At 33.6% G+C, this 19,814-nt stretch overlaps 1 protein-coding gene across 1 annotated transcript in view; it reads right to left on the bottom strand.

Moving 5' to 3' along the window:
• The window catches only part of SLIT3 (slit guidance ligand 3), a gene marked incomplete at its 3' end in the record, with an annotated part of 545,814 nt that overhangs the window by 157,198 nt on the left and 368,802 nt on the right, over window positions 1–19,814 (bottom strand). The window contains exons 13-14 of the mRNA XM_083351312.1: window positions 12,349–12,492; window positions 7,771–7,934 (exon numbers count right to left, since the gene is read on the bottom strand). Coding sequence (XP_083207438.1) covers window positions 7,771–7,934; window positions 12,349–12,492 — 308 coding nt within the window. The remainder of the gene's footprint in view (window positions 1–7,770; window positions 7,935–12,348; window positions 12,493–19,814) is intronic.

Genomic DNA, 19,814 nt, shown 5'->3' with positions numbered 1-19,814 from the left:
CAGTACTATCATATTGTTAGAAGAATTTTGCATATTGCACAGTATGTCAGAAATCAAAAGAATAATAGAAAGCAGTTATTACAGAGACCAGAAGACTTGATCTATATTTCAAGGAATCCAGGGATTCCTTGAATATGTTACAAAAGTTTAGGTCAACAGTTCAGAAGTGGAAGTTCTTTTGCTGATGTGAACCAATCAAAACTGAGGTTACACCAATCCTAGCAAGATATTAATCAATGTCTCCCAGAAAAATCTCTAAAAATCATCCAATCCCCAACCCAAAACAAAATTGAATACAGACTACGAATACTGCAAGGGAATTCCCACTTTTGAATCATGGAAGCGAGGAATCCTTACTGGGATGTAAGCTGAAATGTCTGCAAAAATCTTTTATAACTTCAACTCCTGAACACTGGAGAAGTCATTTACTAATTACATTACGTACAGTTGGATCACCTGTTCATCTTCTAACCTTCTCCTATGTTATATATCAACAGACAAATGTGTATACTTAGCATATAATTTTATTTTGTTGATAGCAGTGGCATGGTCATTATAGTTGGTAAATGGGAAGTATACCCTATATTGTAAAATTTTAGTAAGTTTTTGTGTTGACTCCATAGCAGATGCACAGTTTAGATGCACAGTTTAGATGACAGAAACACCTTCAGAAGGTAGGGATTATAGAGATGAATAAGATATTAGATGGGTTACATGCATATTACAGTGAGTGTGTAACAACTATTTATAATCTCCAAATATACAGTATGGAACAACATCAAAAACGCATCTTTATTCTTGACCAAGAATACAGCAGTTTCCACAATTCTACTTACTGACTATAGTTCTCTGTATTTTAGAAAGAATTATACTGTAACTGAATGTCATTCTGTGCAACACAGTGACTTTTCTTAAAGTACATGGTTGCTTAAACACATATAATACTGCCCTGGAATTATTTAATAATGGGAAGCATCCTGTACAATATCACATTATTGTGGCCAGCTTACAATATAAAGTAATAAAGCTGACATCCTTCATGAAACCATCACTGAAGCTGGAACATAATTTAATATCTTTAGGTACTCAATTTGTCCCCTTAAAAGGAATAATGCCACAGTTATTTCACATGCAAGCTATTTTCAAAAATGCTATTCAAATGCTTGACTGATCTGTGGGCTTATAGTGAGATCTGCTTCAAGCTAGGTAATTGTATGAATTACTATGAAACTGTATTGTTACAGTTCTCTGTACCATGCGTCTCTTCTTCTTACTTTTCCTTTTTCCTTTCACAATGAGGTCATCTCTCACCTTTTGATGCTTCTGAAAATAGAAGAAGTGTTCCGGCATGCCATGCTGCAGGAAAGCATGGAGCCTTCCATGGTGCTTGACAGAACCATGTTCAATTTGTATTGTTCTACCACATGGTTAGATCAAGCACAAAGGAAAATCCCATTAACAGGCAGAGTCAGTGTTAAGCAGCCGCCAAAGAAAGAAGAGCGTTGAGAGGAAGTAGCATGGAGAAGCACAAGCTGGAGATTTCATTGTGAGCTGGCTGTCCATTTCTCCCATGTATAAAGGAGCTGAAGTTCAAGAAGTCAAATTTATTGCTACAAAGGCAAAAAAATAAATTTGTATTGTACAGTGAGTGTAGAAGAACAACTTCTTGACACTTTTGTGGGTGAAAGTGTTACAAATTACATTGAAAGTCTTCCAGCTGACGGTTAATGCCGAAGAATAAGGGCAGATTGTAAACATGATCTGTAACATCATTAACCAGATTACAGTGCATGTAGAGAGTATTTATGGAATAGTGTTATTCCTTTAAGTGAGCTTTTTGCTTTTGAGTTGCAATGCTTAGAAAACAACTTCCCTCTAATAAAACCAAGGCATTTAAAATAAGGGTATAATCAGCATGTGATTATACATTCTTCCATATCCCATTCAAAAATTTCAGCTTTTTTATAGGAACTAATACATTAGGAATATCAGGAATATTTTTGAAAATACTTAAAATAGGCAAGTATGTATACTACGTATTTAACCGTTAGTACTTCATGATTTTGTCTATAAGATAACAAAGCTCTGTGCTTTAGTTCAGGGCTCCCCAAACTTGGAAACTTTAAGACCTGTGGGCTTCAACTCCCAGAATTTCCCATCCAGCATTACTGGCTGAGTAATTCTGGGAGTTGAAATCCACAATGCTTAAAATTGCCAAGCTTGGAGACCCCTGCTGTCTAGATTTAGACAGGAGTCTGCATATACTATTCTCTGGATTTAACAACGACATTGTCAATAAGCATAATAAAGCTCCCATTGATTCATATTTCATCGCTATTAAAAAAAAAACTGTTATGGTGCCGGCTCCAAAGAGTTTGCTTTGATTTACAGAGTATCATTAACATGGAGACTTCCACAATTATACTGTACTGGAATCCAGATGACTGTATCCAAACACCATGGTAAAAAGTAACATTTATTGCAGCATAATTACATCTCTGTCTGCTCCCTCCCAAGCGGGACCCTCCAATTTAAGTGAGGAGTGTGTTTGGTTTAGAGAAATCTCTTGTTAGAAGCAGTATCAGGAAACCATAAGAACTGTTATCTAAAGAAAGTCCCAATTAATTTATGTGAATCCGAACAGGGATGCTGTTTATTTTCACCTAGAGTGTTGTAGATGGCAGAAGCTTTCTACATAAGCACATGTAGGAAACTAAGAATGCATGCATTTGGCATAAGGAACAGAGGACTAACAGAGAAATATTGTAAAGCTGGGTGACTGCGTGTGAACTGTAACTCTGACCTATTTTCCTCATGTTGAAAAGGATTCCAAAATGGGTGTATATTACAGGTTTAAAATGATCTAACTAGTTATTAAGCCTCCCTGTGGAAAGGTTGATAACTGTAGCTCTAACAGTCCTTAAAAGCAATGGCAATTTAATTAGTATAAAAGCAATATAATTTTGGAGAATACGTATTTCTCAGATTTAAGAAATCCTGATTTCACAATGCCCCCACCTCCAAAAAAGAACATTACAACATAAAGTAAATGTATGTTTGGAACAAATTACTAAAAGTGCACTTTTTTAAAAAGAAAAAAGTATTATGTTTATTTAATAATTAGCAGTTTTCCAAGGAGACAGATTTATCTTTAACTGAATTTTTCATGGTAATTTTGGAAGTTTGAAAAGCTTGTAGAGAAAGAGAAAAGCACTAATGTTTCTGTGTGTGTGTCTGTGGCTGCTCATCTCTTATGCTAACAGTTAAAAATAGAATAAAAACAGTAAAAACAAGTTTAAAAACAACAAGAACAATATAAAATAACACAGCAGCATAAAATCACAGCAAAGCCAATACCCAAAAAGTGGGCTCAGTCATACTGTACTATCAAGGTCACAGCTCGCATTGTCCAGTTTTCAATGCTTTGTGAAGGCTAAGTTATGATTAGAATTTGTTATACCGGAGACTTGTTTTTTACTGTCGTCTTCCATTAGGCAACAAATATACAAGAAGGTTTTATTCTGTGAAGAAGTTCATAACAGCCTGTGCATTTGACACATTGGATCTGTAGCCTATGGTGTTTGAAAACAGTAATCACCACTCTTCAAATGCTCTGAATTCAAGTGGAGATGCAATATATTCTAAAGACATGCTCTTTTATAAAAAATATTGATGACAGTAAATTACAACAAAGTGTCACTAAAAGTATAAGCATTCTTAGAATTATATCACTGCTATTTACACTGTGAATTATTGTGAAGTAGCATCTGACATACAGATTATTGGCAGATGTCTAATTGTCCTTCCATTGTTTGCTGCATTGACATCGATAAACTCTCTGACATAGGAACAGCTAAACAAAACAGCCAAATGGAACAAGGAGACAAATGCCGAAATACTTAGGACATAGATTTAGAACTTCAAATGAGAAACAAATTCTTATTGTTACAGGAGGAGAAAGGAAAGCTTCAGTGACTGTTTCCTTTAAACTTCCTTTCCTCAAGCATAAAAATCACACAAATTAGCCATTCATTAGCCAAAATGAAACAAGAAAGGATGAGAAAGAAAACTCTAAGAGGAAACAGTTTTCTGAGAATGGCTGAAAAATCTTTGTAACATTTGTGGCATCACTGTAGAACTGTGCACCCATCAAGGTACAGCTAAAATTCTATGAGAATGTGAGATTATCATTGGACAAGTAAACCTTGCTGGATTCCTTTTGCTGATTGCTTAAGAAACAAAACTATATGGTGGTTACCTTAATCAAAAGGTACCAAGCACATAGGCCTGTTGAGATAATTCGGTGGTGAAATAGAACTGCCATGTTGCACTAAATGCTTGGTTGCTATCGGACAAGTACAGCTGATGGAGAAGACATCCATATCTTTTTATGACTCCTACGGAAAACTGTAGAATTGTTTAACTTGAAAGTACAGACATTCAACTGAAATTCTACAGGAACTTTGTCGCTCCTATAATTGCTCAAGCATAGAGATTGAAATCCATCCTATTAAACTTAATAATTTGGAGATAAAGGCAAATGAGGTCAGTTTCCAACATAGCATCAGGCAATGTGATCATTTTACTTCATACCAGTTTTATTTTGAAATGAATGAATCACTAAAATGTGTAATCTTAAGATTCTCTCACCTGGCTAACTTCTCTCCCCAAATCTGCACAAAACAAGCCTTTGCTAACATGAATTCAATATGAAGTTTAATTTATTGTGTGTTTGTGTACATCTAACACTTTTGGAAGATATGCATGAATTCTGAAAGAGCAATATAGACAATTTAACCTCAAAAATAAATCTTGGCATTCCAATTAATAACGGTTAAGACAATGTGCTCTCAGCATCTACATTTTTTTTGCAACCAATTATGTCTGTTAAAGAGAAAACAACACTTTTCACTTTAAGTTATGCAAAGTTAAATGTGCTCATCTAACAAAAGAACAACATATCAGAAAATGGAATTCTTGTTTTCCCTTACTCAATTCACTCTTTTACTCATTCCCAATCATGAAGAAGCAAGAATATAAATCCAAGTTAGTTATTTTAAAAATCAAATTCAGAAGAGTTTTTGTTCAAAATAATGTATAGCTTCCAAGCATGACTTTGAAATTTTGTTCTCAGCTATTATGTTCATGGTTATCTAAAGAAATGGAATGAAATCAGTATCATTAAAAGTCATCTCTTCGCTCCAATTGCCCTTGATATTGAAATTTTATTTTCTGTTCAGTCTCTGGAACTGAAAGTAGCATAAGCAATTGAATTTACAATAAATCAGCTGATTAAGATTTTTCTCAGAATACTGATTTTAGATTTAAATTTATAGAAAAAATGAATATATTCCTGTTACTTTCTATAAAGTAAGATTTATTTCAAAGCAAAGTTTAGCAACCAAACAATTCTTTTTACCAACAGAGGGAGGTATTTTTGTACAGTGCTAAGAATTATAAATTTTAATCGCTTGGAAACCCAAGCCTAAATAAATAAATAAATAAATAAATAAATAAATAAATAAATAAATAAATGAATGAATGAATGAATGAATGAATGAATGAATGAATGAATGAATAATCACCCAGCCATTCACCCCTTGCCGTATTTAGTTCCTTGGTAAATAGGTAGGAACACAGAATACAATTAAAATAGTAGCAATAATGATACTAAAAGCTCAATATAGTATAGATGATAAAATGTTTACGTACAGACTGCACTTAAATACAATATTGCATCAGCGAACTTCAGTCTGTGCTACAGCACTTTTCCTGCCTTTCCTTCCTTACAGTTTTCTGTTTCATTTTCAACTGCTACAAAAATAAAAAAACCCTGAACTGATATAATGAACACATAAACAAAGCAGAAAAAATAATTATTCTTTATTTTTTATTCCTGCATATTATAAAGTTCATTTCTTCATATTATAAAGTTCATTCTCATAATGCTGAGAAAAATCCTATGAAATGGCAGAAGTCAGGACATAATTCCCTGGATCAAAGATCTTTTCACCAACAAATCACTGCTAGAAACAATCCCACATGAACATTGCAACCACAGCTCTAATTTCCTGACTTATAATATATTGATAAAGGACAATTTATGAATTATTGAGGAGAAGCAGCACACAAGAAATGTGCTTTTGTATGGTGACAATTTTGTCAGGAAATTTACCGTAAATGCAACACATCATGGTCCCGTTTTTTAAGATGAAAAAGACAACTATATTATTTTAGTATTTAAGTATGTTAAGATTATACATCAATGATAGTAATTTGTTCTACTTAGTCCCATTAATGAATTTTCAACATCTAAAATTCAGTCTATATTTTAAGCTTGCTTGAACTAATATATTGTGTCACCACTAAAATTATAAATCACATATCTGACAGGACCTTGGAATATGAACAAGCCAAAATTTATAAGAAGATAAAGTTGAATAAAGAAATATTTCAACGATAGCAACCTGGATGCGATTAATATTTTGAGTCCATATAAAATCATCATACCATACAAATATTACAGCGATACACTTCTTGTCACACAAAAAGTCTTTGCTTTCTCCACCTTGTATAACTTTCACATCCTCCCAGATCTACATTAAAATACCCCTCTACCCTTGAGAGCAGATTGATGATGAGAAGGAGGGACAGTAGGAAAGTTAACAATCTTATTCATTGTCATCTTCTAGTGGAAGGATCAAACTCACAATATTTTAATCTCTCTCTCTTTGTGTGTTTGTGTGTGTGTGTGTGTGTGTGAGAGAGAGAGAGAGAGTGTGTGAGTGTGTGTGTGTGTGTGTGTGTGTAAATACTGCATCATCTAATTCAGGTACTTTGGCAACATTAAAATTAATAGATTAAAATTAAGGTTGATCAGACTATTTTTACTGTAGTTTATCATGGCATGGAATGGAATTATCAGATAACTGATGGAAGTATTTTTTTTTTACTGTCATTGTCTTCCTACACATTTAACAGTTTGTGAACCCAGATTTGCAAGGTTTTTAGTCCACCAAATCCACATAGACTATCCATTTAATTTTTAAACATCAAAAGACCAAAACCAGATGTGTTAAGGAAACTGAAGTGGACTATCACTCTAGTTTTAGTCTTTTGTTTTTCTTCTTTTTTCCCAGGGTAACCTTACATTTTAATGTATTTTTTCCATATTTTAATTTACTATTGTGTTTTACTTTTATTATAGTGCGGATGTTATGGGTTCCCATCTCATCTTATATTTTTAAAATGCACAGTGTTAACAATAATCTCCTCTGCTCTTCAAAGAGCTATATTGATCCTTGTTCTAAGTCTTGTTCTTTGAGTGATTCACAAAAAAGCATCCCCGACTAAGCTTTTATTTGGTTAGCAAGATTTTAAAAAAATGAAGTAAGAAACTTCTATGAATTTGGCCAAAACATATCTGAATTATTTTACTATTTTTTTTAAAAAAAATGGATATCCAGGATCTTGTGTTATCACCCTTCTTTGAAGGCAGTGTCCAAGGCTGCATTCTTTTAAAAGACAAAACCTAGTTTATAACCAAATAGCCAAATAAACCAAAATGAAAGGTAGAGGTTTCTCTCTCGTTTAATGCACAAAGTAACTAGATTTTCTGAAGGACTAATCCAATTTCTCAAATTTAATTTTAGAGAGATGCTACATAATATCCATTATACCAAACACTGTCCCACAGATTGGATTAGTAGGCTCCCTGGACCTGCTTATTTCTGAACTCAAAGTGCAGCACAGCCTGGATAAATGAATTACCTGAGCAACGGAACTTCTTGCTCTTGATCTGGCTGATTCGTTTGTTGGCAAGACGACGCGGACTACTGCATCGAGCTCCGCTGGTTTCTATTGGATTATCCTGCAGGTAATCAGCCAGCCACTTCAAATGGCAGTCGCACACAAATGGATTTTGAGCTAAATGCCTGCAAGAGGGATGGGATGTTTAACCAGAAATGACCTGTGACACTGTACTCCATCATTGTTTTTACAAATACACAACTGAAGAGCAGAGTAATTGAATCAGCTTCCAATACACTGGGTCTGGCAGAAGCTGGATGGAGTTAAGACTTGTATGTGGGGGGGGGGGAGATATTCTGTGAGCCATCTTTTTTGTTTTTTTAGCTTGTTAAGTCAGCAGTGAGCCTTATCTAGAAGGAAACAAATTAATATAATAAAGTCTCTTTTTAAAGGGCATAGACCTATTGTCTACAAAAACTGGCCATCATACATTACATTCAATTAATCTATTTAGAAGGAACAGATTTAAACTATTTTTTTTGTGGTCACAAAATTAACACTTTCTAGAGGTTGTATTGTAAACTAGTATACTTCAGGACACTACAAAATATGTAGAAGAATCAAAGGTTTCTATCAATAGAGAAATTAAATTCTAATGTATTTTTGGATGATCTAAATCTTCAACAAATCAGTAAATTCTGTTACTTTTATTACTATTATTTCATTGTTTGGTCCAGACAAAAATTCTGGATTATTTATCAAAACAGGAATGTCTTTGTGGTAATTCTAAATCTATAGTAATTTTTATATAGAAACAAAAGTACTTGTAAGATGGTTGTTAGTTATTTGCAGAAACTTTGGAAGTGTTAGAAGAGCTAATACTGACACTATAATTAAGGCTTTTTTAAAAAAATACAATTTATAAAATTCAAATGAGACTAATTTAATTGAAGATTTTTAAAAAGTTTAATGTCTTTATTACAGCAAAAAAATAAATTAATGGAGCAGGCGTTTATATATATGGCAGAGGTCCCCAACCTTTTGGGCACCAGTTACCAGTTCCATGGAGAGAGGTTTTTCCACGAACGAAAGGGGGTGTGGTTTTGTTGTGCTCTCTGCATCCCACCGATGGGGCTTTGTTTGTCCAGCCCGGTTGCTGGCATGCCGCAGCCTGGTATTGGTCCATGGACCGGGATTTGGGGACCCCCGATATATGGTATTGTAAGCTCTTCAGTGTAGGTTTGGTCAGGAAATAGACATGACAAGAAATAGTCTACTTATCTATAATAATAGAATATTGAAATTCTGCCAGCATTTCCTCTTCTCTTTGTTTTATATTAAAGAGAGTTAAGGTGGGACAATCTTTAATTCTTTCTCTTGCTTTCTAGTATTTCCAGGCTAAACATATATCTCACTAATGGTCACTACATAATTTTCCCAAGGTTGTATCTGTGTTATGCCACATATATGAGTTTGACCATTATTATTCTACTTTAGTTTACTTTAATATCCACAAATGTGGAAAGTGTGGTTAGTTTAAAGTTGTGAAAATGCTTTTGAATTATAGACCAAATATGAGGAATATATTACTATACAGTGAACTACAGATTTGCTTTGTATGAGATAAAACAAAACAAATTTATTCATTTTGAGTAAAAAGATATTGCTGCCCTAGATTTACAAATCTTGGCTTGATGACATGTTGACTCTCTACTTATGAATTTGTTATTTATTGATGTATTAGCAAGATAAATATTACTTTGTTCAATCAAGGATTAATGCTGTATATTGTTTCTCTTTTGTTTTTTGTTTTCTTTTTTCACACTAAAGCAATATAATAAAAATGGGATATAAACATAATTGGTTCAGGAAAAAAACCTTCTGTTTGATGATAAGTATTGATTAAACAACTAACTATAAACATTTAGAAATTATTCATGTTCCTTAACTTGAACTGCATAGTTATCTCCATGATGGGGTGTTTAATTATGGAGTGGAAAGATGCTACGCTACAAGGCATGAGTTATTATGGTAAGATAGTACCCATAAAATGGCTCATCACTTTGAGCAGTTATCATTTTGAGGAAGTTTCAAATGACAACCACTGATACAACTATTTTGTGGGAAGGTGTTGTAAGCCTAGATGGCTTTGGATACCAATTAATGGAAGGTACAATCACATAACATTTCAACAATTTAAGTCAATGAGAAGAAGAATGGAAAGCAGCAAATAATCATAAAGACTTAACCTAGCTAGATTCTTCTAGTAATATTTTACCAAAACATTCTGATGGAACCAAGCAACCTAGGGTTTTTTTTTTCATTGTTTAAAAAATTTCAAAATCTTTCAGTGAATCCAAGAAACTGTCAAGAGGTGGTGCATATATCATGTAAAACTTAAACAATGTTGATCTTCTCTTAATCCTTGCATCTTGATACTTTCTTTAGTATAAAACATAATGAAAACAAATATGTATCAAAATGAAGAAATAATATTTTAACAGCTACATAATCAAAAAAGGTATGATAATGTGGTAGTATTACTCGGGGAGAAGAATCAAAATGAAATTAGATTATCTCTGAGAAACACATTTTTTATTAGAGAACGATTCTGAATATTTTACTTGCAGAAAGACATCAAGGAAATAATTCAAAGGAGATATAATCTCAGAGCAAGGCAAGGGACTGGGAAATCCACTTTTGAGATGGTGTAGCTAGCAGGAACAAGGAATCAAGGAGCAATGGTTTGACAAGATGTAACTTATCTGAATGTACCTACTGCTTATTTGAGTTTATTGCATACTTCATTCGCAATTCATACTATCATTCTCTGTGAAACTGGAACGTACCACACAGAGTAGTATAATCCAGTTAAATCTAATTAAGTCAATCTGCTGGAGAATCTATTTCTGTCAATATAATGTGGATGGTGAGTTTCCTTACCACTGAATTCTCTTTTGCCATATGTTATTAACATTATTGATAGAAGAGAATATTTTAGTTCAGGATTGAAGTGTGGGGTCCTTGGTGCTCTCTGAACTTGGTTGCTTTCTTGAACATGTTTCCTTACCAAATTAGGTAAAAGGGAGTGAAGTTGCTCTCTATTTTCTCTGTATACTGGTGGCTTCCCTGTCAGTATTGGTGTAAGTGTTCTTGATGGTTCCTCGATTAGGCTGTGGTTTACTGTTAGCTTGTCTGTCTGAACTGCTGCTGTAGTTCCTTGGTTGGGTTATTGTTTGCTACTTGATAGTTCATGTAGGATTAATCATGGAGTTAATCTCTGCTCATCTGGATGTTAATTGCTCATGAGGTGTTTTAGGCTTTTTGTTTCCTTTTGATTGTCTCTAAAAGATTATCTAACTCTAACAAACAAGTTCAGAAAGCACAAAGGATTCCACAGTTCAACAGTATGTCTAGAAAAAATTAGACAGTTGAAGAGATTTGGGAAGACATGCAGGAAAGACAGAGGGGAAAAGATGTCTTTGTGTGAGTGAACTTAACAATGTTGGATTTTGCCTAAGATGAGAAGATGTTATTAGGTACCTTATGCAACATCCTGAAACAGAACCAGGCTCTACAACAGTAAACACTACCACCATTGACACAACAGAGAAAGCTTGCTTTAGAATACAAATTTATCAGTATCCTAAAGCAAAACAATACAGCTTAGAAAAGCCAGCAGCAACAACAACCCAATAACATGAAGCAGATTTGTGATCATTAGCAACACTGAAAAGAGAAGCAAAAATTCACTCTCATATGATGGTGTGCTTTTAAAAAAATGCTAGGAAAAGCAAGGTTTCTTAAATTCTTCCCATTCCTTTACCACAAACAGCCATAGTAGGCATTTACGTTTTCTTTTGTGTAACAACCAAACTGAGGAATCTATGTGATTTCTAGTATGTGTGCACTAAGAAGTCCACAGCAGGTAATGTAAGGGCTGCTCTGGGTTATGTGACCAAATTGGCGGCGGGGGGGGGGGAAGAGAAGTGTTCAAATATGGAGCAGCCGGCAGCATTTTCAATTGCTTCCTACTGCCTCCCCTAGGATATATTTTCAACATTCTATTGGATTGGAAAGAATACCAGTGGAACCTTTTTATTGGATTGTGATTTTTGGCTATTGCCAAAACATAAATCTATAAATCTGCTTTTAAGTTCTCTAATTTTCTATTGTTTAGACTCCTACAACTTGATTTCTTTCTCTCTTTTTTGTGAAATTGAATTATTTCATTGTTTGATTTCTTCCTGTACTATATCAATCTACTACAGCTCAAAGTTAGCAGTCTGGGCAGGATCAAAGGTTCAGCTAAGACTTTCATTTGTGGAACCATCTATAGAGGGGTCCCCAACCCCTGGTCCATGGACCAGTACCAGGCCGCAGCATGCCAGGAACTGGGCCGCACAAACAAGCAAAGCCCCATCCGCGAGATGCAGGCAGCACACAAAACCATGCCCCCCCCCTGGTCCATGGAAAAACCTCTCTCCACGGAACCGTCCCTGGTGCCCAAAAGGTTGGGGACCTCTGATCTATAGGATGCACTCCTGAGGAAGAGGAATATAATACAGATATGCAGATATAATATAACTCAATACTCACAATGTTTGAATTGACTGAAGAGGAGCAAAAAGTCCTTTGCTGATAGTCTGAAGTTTATTATCATAGAGAGACAACAAATTAAGATTATGCAGATCTTGAAATGTGTTTACTCTCAGGCAGTTGATCTTATTTGCATTGAGAAGCCTGTAAACAAAGAAGAGGGTTTGTTTTTTCCCCTGATACATACAATCTTGAAAACAAGATTTAAGAGATTAGTCTCGGACAAAATGCTATACATAATATAGAATCTCCAGTATTGCTATTTATTGATCAGATTATTAATTCATTGGTTTGCAGCCGAACATTTTTTTCCAAAATGACTTACAAGTTAAACATAAGTAACAATATTATGAACATAATAACAAACCCTCATAAGAATAATGGTAATTATAATATTCAGTCACAAGTAAAGTAGGAGCCACTTTGATGTACTTAGAAAGGAGCTACCACAGTCTAGAGTCTGCTATTGAAAAACTATTGTCTCATGTTTCCATCCATCTCCCTATTCATGGTTGCAGAACATGGATTTGAAAACAAACTTTAACTAGACACAGCATTGTAAAAACACATTAATCATGTTATATATCACATTCCTAAATCATTAAGGGCATAACAGAGAAAAGGTCGTCATGAATAATGCCCAGAAATAATTTGGTGATGTGTGCAACTAATACATGGCTAAACTAATGTGGTAAGCAAAGTACATATCAAAAAGTGATTGCACCGTTCATCTCAGAAGTCTTAATGAGAAGTAATTAAAGCATGGATCTCTAAGTTCAGATCAAACTCCTTTACAGATGGGCAAGACTGGCTAGAGCATTCATAATGTGGACAATGCCTGGTCCAGAAATCACCCAATTTTAGAGAGAGTGCCATACCATCCAGAGTTGTTATTATCAGATCAGTTTCTCTATTAAGGACATCTATATCAGCAATTTTAAAAAAAACAGATTGAGTTAGGTAACTTATTTTTTTATAAAGCTAAAGATCAAAGTACCGAAGGATGGTCATGTCCCCAAACTGGGCATGAACCTAAATGGCAAAGACATAAACAAACAGCTTCACAATCAGCTTAATTATTTATTCACAAATAAACAAGGTTCTCACAGAAGCTTCTCCCAAAAGTGAATGGAGTATTATTTATTTAATGCATAGCCTGCCTTTGCTTTGTACATTCAAGGTGGTATATATAATGCTCCCTCTTCCTATTTTCCTTACAACAGGTGAGTTGGACTGAGAGAACAACTGGTGCAATATTGGTCAGCCAACTTCCATGCCTAAGGGAGGACGGGACCTTATTCAATATTCCTGTCCAATGATTTCCACTATTACACTGGTGGAAATTTATATTTGGTTATGAAATTTCAAAAACATTTTCAGAACCAATTTTATAGCAAAAGCACTTAGACATATATACCACTTCATACTTCTTTACTGACTCTCTAAGCAAAAAGTCAGCATATTGCCCCCAACAATCTGGGTCCTCATTTTACCAACCTCAGAAGGATGGAAGCCTGACTCAACTTTGAGCCAGTGAGGATCGAACCCTTGGCAGTCAGCAGAATTATCCTGCAATGCTGGATTCTAACCACTGTGTCAAAACATTTGTTATTAGAAACAAGAATCCTGCTACAACTTTCTCAAGAAATGTATTTTTCAGTTAAACCCTTTTTATGACATGCCAAAGAAATAGATGAGATAATCAGCAGCCTTTCTCTACATAATTATATTCCTGACTGATTGATTAATGTGACTATTACTTCATCTTTGCATTTCAGAAAAACGTAATAATTGAAAATATCATTAATTGATAATTAGTTCCCTAATGTGAATGATAAAAATGTGATCTGAAGGATAAAGAAACTATATTGCTATAGTTACAGTTTAGTTCATTACAGTCAAAGACCAGCACAAATAATGAAGAAGACTGTAACGAGCACATAATAAATAAGATCCAGGATCACAGTTATATTAAATATAGTAAGATCAACAATTACAACAATGAGCAAATAAAATTGAAGACAGGGTTACAATGCATTTATACGGTGAGAATTTATATTTATAGAATATAAAATATAACATCCAATGAGTAAAATCCACTGTAACCACCTTGAATGTACAAAGCAAAGGCAGGTATGCATCAAATAAATAATAATCTCTGTTCATTTTTTGGAGAAGCTTCTGTGAGAATCTTTTTATGGTATTGCTATAGCATTTGTCTGCACCAACACTTCTGATCCAACATGACAGTTTAAAAATAGCAAGACTGCTATTAATCTAGTACTTAGTACATGTTGGTACTAGATTAATCACTGCTTGGCCATACACTCAGCCTAGCCTATCTCACTGAATAGTATGAGGATTACCAAGTAAGTATATATGTTGTGTTTTTGAAGGAAATGTAAATAAATGTAATAAAATAAACAAGCAAACTAGTGAGATTAGCCATGATTTTTTTTTTAAAAAAAATGGTGACTTCATGTAAATGAATAGTTAAAAGAAATATATTTATAGTCTTATATAATGTAATAGTATTATAATTGTAATTGTAATTGTAATAGTACTTAAGCTTACTATTTTCCAACATTTGCCAATGTATTTACATAGAAAGCCCGCTGTCAGGCTGAAAAATCAATCATGCTAAAGGATAAATGTTTCTCCATTAGTCCTCATAAGAATTAGGCCAAGCTAAGTTAGATATCTAAGTATATCATTTGGGACAAACGTCTGTGATAGAAACAAAAATATATCAGTATATATCTTGTTGGTTGTGTTTGATGGAAGACACTACAAAGTATTTCTAAAAACAAAACAGCAAAGATATATGTGAACAATCTTCAGCTAAGTCAAAATGGTTATATGCAATTAAAAATCATCCTGGAGTTAGAGAAATATATTCAATTTATCTTTACATACGTTTGCATTATTGTCAACACTGATTTTCTCACTTGGCAGCTTGTGAAAAGCCAAGTTACAATAAAGTATAAAAATTACAAGCAATGTATAGTTGAAAACACCAAAGGTAATTTTAGAATTGTCACACTGATGAAGAATATTAATTCCTCCTCATTTTTGTCACAGTTACTTTGAGATTTTTAATGGGAAATAGTATGTAAAGATTTTAAATAAATAAATTCCAGTTTAGAGATAAATATCTGAACCAGGTTTGACAGTGGCTGTCACAGAGTACATATCACCATGACTAATCTAATTTACTGTCATTAAGCACTATATTAGCAGTAATTATTGTGTAGAGCTCAGGTTTTTAATAATAGCAGCTAAAAGGCAGAAAAAAATGTAGAAGATAACTCAGAAATAATTATTCAAACTGTGTGAATTTATTTTCAAAAATAGTTTGAAAATTTTTCCGATGATATACTACCACAGTTGGAATATATGCATATAAATTAACATTCTTGGTAATGTTATATCATATCGGTTATTCTTGTTTTTAATTCTTCAGTTTATTACTTAAGAAATATAATATTTGCTAGCCAACATCCTGTTAGATTCAAATAATTTTTGATTTTTGAAATGTTGAAAAAAATGTAAATTCTTTATATTTTCTTTCTTTTTTTCTCCTGCACTTTTGGCTTTATCTTGACTTTCTTTACTCATTTGCTTATTCTTTGCTTTTTTGTTAGTTTTTATCTTTCTTGGTTAAAGTTTAATATTTTTTTAAAAAACTATTCTCTTGGAACCATGGTCAGATGCACTGTATTTTTCCTTATATTCCTAAACCAAATAATATTGGTTTCTCTGACCCTCTCTGGACAAAGACAAGATGTGAGATTACCCAAGCTGTACTCCATATAATTGTTTTTTTTTTACAAGGAGACTGCTAATAGTGGTCTATGAAGGGTGGGAGAGTTGTAGGGCAAAGGGAATTGCCACCTTTGCTCCAGCTGCAAACAGAGCTTTTCCAAAGGACACTAAGTTTGTATTTCCCTAATCACCTTTGAAAATTGCATCTTAACTGCTTTAAAGCAGTTAGAAACTTTGAAATGACAAGGCTAGAAACACCAGGTGAGTGCCTGGAATATACAAAAATGAAACTGTATATTTAAAATCTTTAAGAATAAAAAAAACATTAAAAAGCAGGACAAGATTTTGGCTATAGAAAGTTTTAAACAGATTAAGGGTTAAAAATATTGGAATATTGGATTTTGAATAGTAAGATTTTTAAATTAATTTTAAAGAACAAATGTACTTTTATGGGAAACAAAAATTGTTTTTCAGTATTGGAGGCACAAGAAGACAGATAACTTATAATGGTATTCAGAAATATTTCTGAGCACTGCACCAGGACTTTGAATCAATAATGGCAATTATGTTGTGTCCTCATGGAAACAGTCTGTTCACCGAAGAGAATATTATGAAAAAAAGATATCCAACAAAATTCACCTAAGATCAATATGATTGAGAGTTTTAACAATAATTTGTCAACCAATATTTTTTTAAAAATGGATGAGGTTTTAAAATTAAGAAATACATAAAAGAAATGGCAGCAAGCAGTTGGTTTTGTGTGTGTCTGTGTATGTGCTAGCCTTATAAAAGAAGTTGTTTAAAGGACTAAAGTCATTTGAAATAAAGATCAACAACCATCTGAATGGATTAAAGCAAACAATAATTTAAATAAAAAGAAAGAACACAAAGTTGGTTTATTTAACTAGGATTACGGTGGGATATATTGCTATTTTGGGTGGTTCTTTTTGGATTGGCTGATATTTGGACTGGAAAATTGTTGTGTATTAGATTTGCTTATGATTAACATGATGTTTAAGCCTTACTGTACTTTGTGTCCTAATCTGACAGTATTTAAATTGCCTTTTTACTTAAAGCAAAGATTTTATATGAGCTTGTTGTCTTTGTCATTTAAATTCCAGAGTTTTGTTTTATATTAGGATACTGAAATTACTTTATGCCTACTAAATGTGAATTTGCTTGCAGTTAAGAGTTGAGATATGACATGTTTATTTGAATGGGACATGTTATTTGGGGTGGTTCTCTTGGATTTGCTGACATATAGAATGGAAACATGTTGCATCTTGGGTTTGCTTAGAGTTAATATGGTATTTAAGCTTTTGGTCCAGTGGTGGGATTCAGCCGGTTCACATCGGTTCACCAGAACTGGTAGCTAGATTTTGCTGAGTTCGGAGAACTGGCTGAATGCACACCGCTTCCAGAAGTCCAGTCTAGAGCTCAGCGGCCTGGAGAAGCCCTTCCAGACCTAGGATGACCCATAGAAGTACATGGATGCCACGTCTGGAAGTCCGTTCTAGACCTTGGAGGTCCAGGCCTGAATCCAATAAGAGAACTGGTTGTTCAGGTATTTGAATCCCACCACTGTTTTGGTTCTATAATTACTTTACATATTTTAACCTGGCAGCATTTAAAATAGTTTTGTATCTAATTGTATTTTTACTGAAAGTAAAGGGTATTTGTGAATTTGCTCTCTTTTAAAGGAGAAATTGTTCCTTTTTATCATGTTAAAGTATTTTTGTTCACACTAGGATATCAGGATCATTTTATGCTTTCTAAAGCTCACAGCTAAGAGTTCCGGTGTGGAATGTTAAGTTTTATATATGTTAAATAATGTTAGTATCTTAGGTATCTTTTTGGACAGTTTGTGACACCTGAATTAGAGAAGATTTGATTTGCCTATAGATAAGAATTGAGTTATGGGATGTAGAGTTTTATATTTGTTAATCAAGAGGAAGGGAAGAGTGTGAAACTGTTATTAGTAAATATACTCAAATCAAAATAAGTCTTTCTTTCAGGTAGATTCTGAGTTACATCTAAGTTTTGTTTTTAGCCTGTTTGATTTTATTCCATTATTTATTTATATCCATTCTTTTTTCAAATTTGTTCTTTAAATTTCTTTTTCAGAGAAGTTCTTATCACATTATTAAGGAAATCCTCCAAAGCCCTTTGCAATCAAATGGAATTAATTAGCCTCTGGAGATCCCGTGCACTGACAATGAGGAATAGTTGCTACAAGCATAAGTCTTAAAAGATGGTCTGATCTTTACAAAGGAACTATCTTGAACTATCAGACTGACATCTTCTTTCTGAGCAGAGGAAAGAAGATCCAAATATTGACCAGCTGCATGCAATGGTATGATAACAAATTGGTAAAATCATGATTATTAGAGTGGCCATGAACTTTTAGCTGCTCCACTATGATGGATTTAATATGGAAGTTGATTTTACATTCTGGAAGTCTTTAAATCAAACAGGAATCTAGACTAACCTGATTAATGGATTACCTATTTTTCCATGAGAAAAAGACTGTGAGACGATGTAAAACACCTAAAGCAGATGATTTAAAACATTTTATTGCCCCTGTACAGCAACAAATGGTACCGAAGGGCAAATATTTCATTTTGAGGCTCAGGTAGAAAAAAAATTCACATTTTCTCCTCTTAATGATATACTAAAATACTAAAATTAGCAATTTGGTAAAATTTTATAAAACTCCACATCATAATAGTGCCCAAAACTACTTTCATTGTTTTGATAGGGCTAGTCCTATATTTCAGTTTTCTCCAACTTTGATAAATGAAACAAAATAGTTTTTAAGGTACTCATGTTTGACATATTTCTAAGGCTTCCCAATTCAAGATAAATTTATCATTAAATATGGATTTTCAGACATACACCATCGATTATAATATAAAATCTTGTGACACACAGTTTTAATATACATTATATTCATATTCATATTATGTTTGTGTGTGAGAGAGTGTCAGTCAGTCATGTGAGCAGTGCTGACTTTTTTTTCTCTTCTGCTTATCATTGTAAACTACCAATGAATCCAGCAGGGAATAAGAGCGTAATGTACTTCAATATGCCTATTACATTAACTGTGTATCTTATAATGTTCGTTTTGAAACAACACAAATAGATTCAAAAATCACACAGTGACAACAAAAATGTTATCTTGAACAGCTATGGCAAATTGGTAGGTTATTTTTTTTAATGTTGCAAGCTGCATGCTTTCGCTACCAGGAGAAACAAACCTCTTCATGCTCTATGGTTAAAAATGAATTCAGAGCAGATGTATATGGATTATAGTAGCTGCATAAAATTATTCGTTATTGATAGAGAAAATATATTGGAGGTTTAACCTGTATTTATTGTAGTTAGATGGAGTTTTTTTCTTTTCTTTTCTTCTTTTCTTTTGTTAGAGGGCAAGGTGGGACCTAGGTGTGGGACTTTTCTGCTGTGGCACTACACTACGCTACACTGCTGTGGCACTACAAAGGAACATTAATAATAACAGAGTCACCTCACTAGTTGGTATGGAATAACCAGGTTTTGAGGGACTTTCAAGATTAGAAGTGATGAGGTGGGGTTGGCCTCATCACTTCTAATCTTGAAAGTCCCTCAAGACCTGGTTATTCCATACCAACTAGTGAGGTGACTCTGTTATTATTAATGCTCGTTTGTCTATTATTTCTTTA

Source organism: Vipera ursinii (genome assembly GCF_947247035.1).
Source record: "Vipera ursinii genome assembly, chromosome: 2".
NCBI classification, from domain to species: Eukaryota; Metazoa; Chordata; class Lepidosauria; order Squamata; family Viperidae; genus Vipera; species Vipera ursinii.
This window is presented reverse-complemented; position numbering and strand designations above follow the sequence as displayed.